Raw genomic sequence first — 5,302 nt, forward strand, 5'->3', positions numbered from 1 at the left:
TGAACAGGGTAATGATTTAAAGGCTTGGGTTAATCCTTTAAGAAAACCATGCTGCCCAGTGCACTTCTTCAAAGGAACATTTTTACCTGACAGATAGTATATCTGAAGTGTAGCCTAATGTTCGTTGACTTTATGTTTGATAAACTACTCCACAGGCAACCTTTCCCCTGCCCCCCCTTTTTTTTTTGGTTAAAATGAAATATGTATAGGAAAAAATATATATATATTTCTTTCCTGAAACAGGCATTTCTCAGATTTTTGCCACTGGCTTACCAATAATTTTGGAGAAGTTCTTTCATCATATGGAGCTTTAGATTCCTCAATAAAAATGAGGTATTGAGAAAGTTTTCCTCTAGCCTTAAAATTCTCTAGTTCTATGATTATAACAAAAGTTCACATTCAAATTGTCATATGTACCCACAGGATCATTCTGAGAGAAAGAAGAATGCCAAGTTACCCACAGTTTTACTTCTATTTGTGCCAAAAGTTGTGTTTTGGGGCTAGTGAAAATTCACTACTGTATTTGAATTACGTGCCTTTTATATAGGGCTGATGCCCAGACCAGTCCCAATGGAAATTTTTGTTCTGGTTTACCTGGTAGTACTTTAACTATTGTAAAATGATTACCCTTTCCCCCATTGTGTGTGTGTGTGTGTGTGTGTGGTCGGGGGTGGGGCGGGGCGGGGGAAGGCTTGTTAGGGGGAGAGAGTGTGGAGAATCAAAAAGCATAGAGCAGGTTAGATGGCAGAGAACAGCTAATGATGACAGCTGGCTCTGGTCACAGGATGACAGGAACCACAGGTAAGATAGCATCGAAAATACTTTCACCTAGCTCAGAGATTTGCCTACTTAAATAATCAAAAGCAAAGAAACAAACAAACAAAAAGGGGGCCTTACAAGGATAAATGGCCATTCCATGCCAGGACTGAGATGAATGATTGATTCAACTCCATGTAGCTGAGGTCCAAGAAAAAAGAAGAATTGGTCCCATAAAAGATTGACCTTGCTCTTGGTAACAACTGTAGTCAAGCATAATTGACATGACTTTTTTTTTTTTAAAGCAAAACATCTTTTCTTTCTTGTTTCATAACATATAAATTTAGATGACAATTAAAAATTTTAGTTCGCAAACCTTCTTTTGAAATTATAGTCCTTTGTTCCTTAGCTAGCAAACACTTCTTGGAACTTCTTAGAAGCTAAGCATCCTATAGCCCTTGACATTTGCTGGGGTGTGGCTAATAGGATAAGAAGAAAAGTAATTGCTATTGTTCTTATTCTAGCATATTATTGTCCTCTGCTGCCCAAATTCCTGAACTCAAAACTGGTTGAGTTCCATGGTAGATATTTTGGAATATATTGTTAAATTCTCTGTTGTTAGAAAAGGTCCATGAAAAAAAAAATGTTCAAAGAAATTAGCGGTTGTTTTCCCGCCTCATACCAGTGACCAGGAAAAGAATGAAGACAAACTCCTTCCAACCTCACATCTTTCATGCCCTGCACGTGGATCTCTCTGGAAGGCTCAGCACATGTGTGTGGCGGTGGGAAGTGAGTGTGTGTGTGTGTGTGTGTGTGTGTGTGTGTGTGTGTGTACACACACAATTACACCTAAAGTGGTGAGAAAATCCATAATTTAGGTATTCAGATATGCATGACATAGAAAGGCATTATTTCCTGAGTTTTTTTCTTTTTTGAGATAATTATTATTAGAGAGTTGAAGAGAAGCAGCAATGTGGAACTTTTCCTTAAATCCTCCTCAAAACAAACTACTTTTTTGACTTGAAATCACTCAAACTAAAATTGTGAATTTTTTGTATAGGTCAGTGTCCTTGGAACCCAGGACAAAGAGAAAGAGCCTCTGGAGCCTACCTCGGCTGGCAGCTTGGCCACCACTCCTTCATCTGAGGCTGCCACCACCCAGGGGCCATTGCTCAACCCCCCTGAGGAAGAGACAGAGGGTCTGAAAACAAGAACTCCAAGTCCCATTTTGAACTTACAGCTAGAAAATTTGGTGCACAAAGGTAAGATATATATGCCAGTCAGCTGCATCTACAATGTGAAGAAGGCACAGAAGAGATGGTCTCTAAAATCTCAGAGAGAACATGTTTTGACTCTAAACAGGGAGGACAAAAGACGCTTTTCACTTTATTATATACAGAATTAGAAAACTGGCTGGCAGTGGAACAAATTTGGCCAATAAAAAATGTTAGTGTCTTAAAGTGTTTATTTGTAATTTGAATGCCTTTAGAGTAGATTGTGCTTTCATGTTTGCCATAGTCCCTTCCACTCCCTATTGTCTAACATGTGGCCTTTACACATATAAACATTTGAGTTTTTGATCCCTAGAAGAGGAAAAAAAACTAGAATCTAGATTCATCAACATATAATATCTATAGGAATTAATGATTAGATACATAGTTTCTGAAGAACATGTCAGAGACATCCTTGCCCCAAAGAAGCATAGATTGGTTTGAAAACAAGTTACATGATATACATTATTTAGTTATTGTTTTTAAGAGTAAGAGTAGTGAAAGTCCTCTGCGCCTTTCTAATTGGTTTAAGGAGTGTTTAGTTTGTTTTAGTATATGAATTGAGACATATTCCAAATCTGGGGTAATGATTATGGGAGATGGAGAAAGAAATGAAGCTTTTATAACATATAACATATAAACTATCTCATAGAACACAGAAACCAGAAAGCATTTGATATTTTTTTGTGGCTTCTCTCACCTTGGAATCACTTCTTCATGTAGGAAACACCCATCAAAGCACTAAGACATACCATGAAATAAAAAGGGACTTACAAATAGTTTTATTGTCGTAGCTTTTTCTTTGCTTTTTTATAGTAGATGTGTTTCTAAAATCGATTTGTAAACCGACATAGGTCATGTTTTTATTATCCTGCAAGAGCTGCTCTATTTAAAATTGTGATATCAGTGGTGCTTTCTATGAACAAACTAGAAAGGAATGTATACAAAAGATCAAATCATCTATATTTCAAATATTAATTTGATTTTAAGTCAAATTCAAAGTAAATTAAGAAGTCCTATTTTTCTCCTGTCACTTCATCTCCACAAGAGTATTAGCCAACAAAGGCTCACAGCATTACACTTTCAAGGAACTATGCATTTTTAATGGAGTTTCATGAAGATTAAAAACTTTCATTTTTAAAGTAATGAATATCTAATGGTGGAGTTTCAGGTGGTAGAAGAAATGTTTTGGGTATTAGGAACCCTTCTTAGAACAATATTTTTTAGTTGGTGTGTTTGTGTGCATGGAAAATAAACTTTACAGAGCTTTTAATTTTCATCTTTTCAGTGAAAGAAAAAGTTATAATAACACATTATCTTTCTGTCAACCTAGATCCTAGATGTTTAGAAGAACTAAAACCTGGAAACTGTAGCGGATATGTGGTTCGATGGTATTATGACCAACAGGTCAACTCCTGTGCCCGCTTTTGGTTCAGTGGCTGTAACGGCTCAGGAAATAGATTCAACAGTGAAAAGGAATGTCAAGAAATCTGCATTCGAGGATAAGTAAGTGAATCAACCTGTAATGAGTCAAATCTACATCTTTATCAACAAGCCTAGAAAGAAACTCTATAATTTCAACATATTCACTGAATACATATTTGATTATATACTGAGTATTTACAATTTACAACATAATCAAATCCTTACAACCACATTAGGATGTAGGTATTATTAACCATTATCACAGATAAAGAAGCAGAGGCTCTGAGAAGCAAGAATTTATCAATGGTCACCCAAATAAAAAATGGCAGAGCTGGGGTTTGTGACTCAGGGTTGTGCAACCTCAAGACATAGGCTTTAGTATCAACTTCACACCTTGCTATGTGGTTCTGATTCCTATGAATTCCTTTTTTATGTATTATATTGGATTAAACTCCTTCTCCATTCCTCCCCAGGTCTTTTGTGGTAGAAGTTGGGGTGGTGATAGTGGTTAGGTTTTTGCCTCACTTGCCCTGAAAGTAAGATGCCAAGATGAATTAAAATGATTTAACTCAATCTGATTAACAACTGTCATTCCAATTCCTCCAACGTGTTTGGTAACAAACCTTTATTGTGTGTTTAAACTATATATTGAAAACAATAACTGTAGTTTAAATGGAGCTTTTCCCACTCTTCCTTTAAAATATGTAAATATGACTTCGAATTTTAGGGGGATGGAATGAGAAGGCAATCAACAGCCAAGAACTATTTAAAGCCCATGTCCACTCTTGAGTAGGTTATTTTTAAAGATAGGTCTTTCACTGAAAAATGAGCCACCAAATTGAAATATGACCCAACAGAGTAATAAAGGATTGACTGTCATTTTATAATAACTTTGTGACATCAGTCTGGGAAGATCATCAGTTCTAAGTTGAACTCAGATAGCATTTGTACATGTCATCTTACAACACACTTTCTTCTTCTTTCAGGCCTGTGACCCTCATCCAAGGTCAGTGGTATAAAAAAAGAGCACTCAAGGACAGAGGTGCTGGAAGAACAGCCATCTTAGCAAAAATAATTTCGTACAATTTTGTTTAATTTTTATTATGTAATATTTGATATTACAAAAGAATATATGCAATGTACTTGTAAGTTATAAAACATGATAATATGATGAACCCCAGTAAACACATCACACAGAAATGAACCAAACAGAACCAATTCTATTGAAGCTTCCTGTGTGCCCCCTACCATCCTAGACCCCTATTTCCTGCCAAAGGTATCCGTCTTAAATTTTGTGTTTACCATTTCAATTTTCTGTTGGTTTTTATATGTAATTTTACATGTAAAACCACATATATCTCTATGTATCTCAAACCAAACAGTCTTGCTTATTTTAAAACTTTATAAAAATGGTGTCATACTCTAGTCTTTTGCAACTTGCTATTTCCCTCAATATTATAATTAATCCATATGTATTACCATATATAGTTCTAAAAATATCTAAATATATTCCTAATTTATTATTTAGTTTTTTGAAACTTTAGAAAATTTGTTTCATGATATGTAATTCTTTGAAACTTGGTATGTTCTTACATTATAATTCATACACATTCTTTTACATTCACAGTTGTATAATATTTGTGTGAATATAAATCAACTTATTTAACCGCTGTCTTGTCTGTGACCAATTAAATTGTTTCTATTTATTCTTTTTACTCTTCTATCTGCTGTAAATGCTCATGTACAGCTTTGGGTGCATATGCATGAGTGTTTTTCTAAGAGCTAGTCCCAAAAATGGAAAGGCTGGGTTGCAGGATATGTAAACATTCAAAAATAGTATGTCATACCAA

At 35.2% G+C, this 5,302-nt stretch overlaps 1 protein-coding gene across 1 annotated transcript in view; it reads left to right on the forward strand.

Annotated features, from left to right (window-relative positions):
* COL28A1 (collagen type XXVIII alpha 1 chain) overlaps positions 1-4,877 on the forward strand; it is a 135,393-nt gene extending 130,516 nt beyond the window's left edge. Inside the window, exons 32-34 of the mRNA XM_011364633.2 lie at positions 1,817-1,955; positions 3,361-3,537; positions 4,439-4,877. Of these exons, the coding sequence (XP_011362935.1) occupies positions 1,817-1,955; positions 3,361-3,533 (312 nt within the window). The 3' untranslated portion in view covers positions 3,534-3,537; positions 4,439-4,877. The remainder of the gene's footprint in view (positions 1-1,816; positions 1,956-3,360; positions 3,538-4,438) is intronic.
* Positions 4,878-5,302: the final 425 nt, after the last annotated feature.

The sequence above is a fragment of the Pteropus vampyrus genome, unplaced genomic scaffold (assembly GCF_000151845.1).
Source record: "Pteropus vampyrus isolate Shadow unplaced genomic scaffold, Pvam_2.0 Scaffold4, whole genome shotgun sequence".
NCBI classification, from domain to species: domain Eukaryota; kingdom Metazoa; phylum Chordata; class Mammalia; order Chiroptera; family Pteropodidae; genus Pteropus; species Pteropus vampyrus.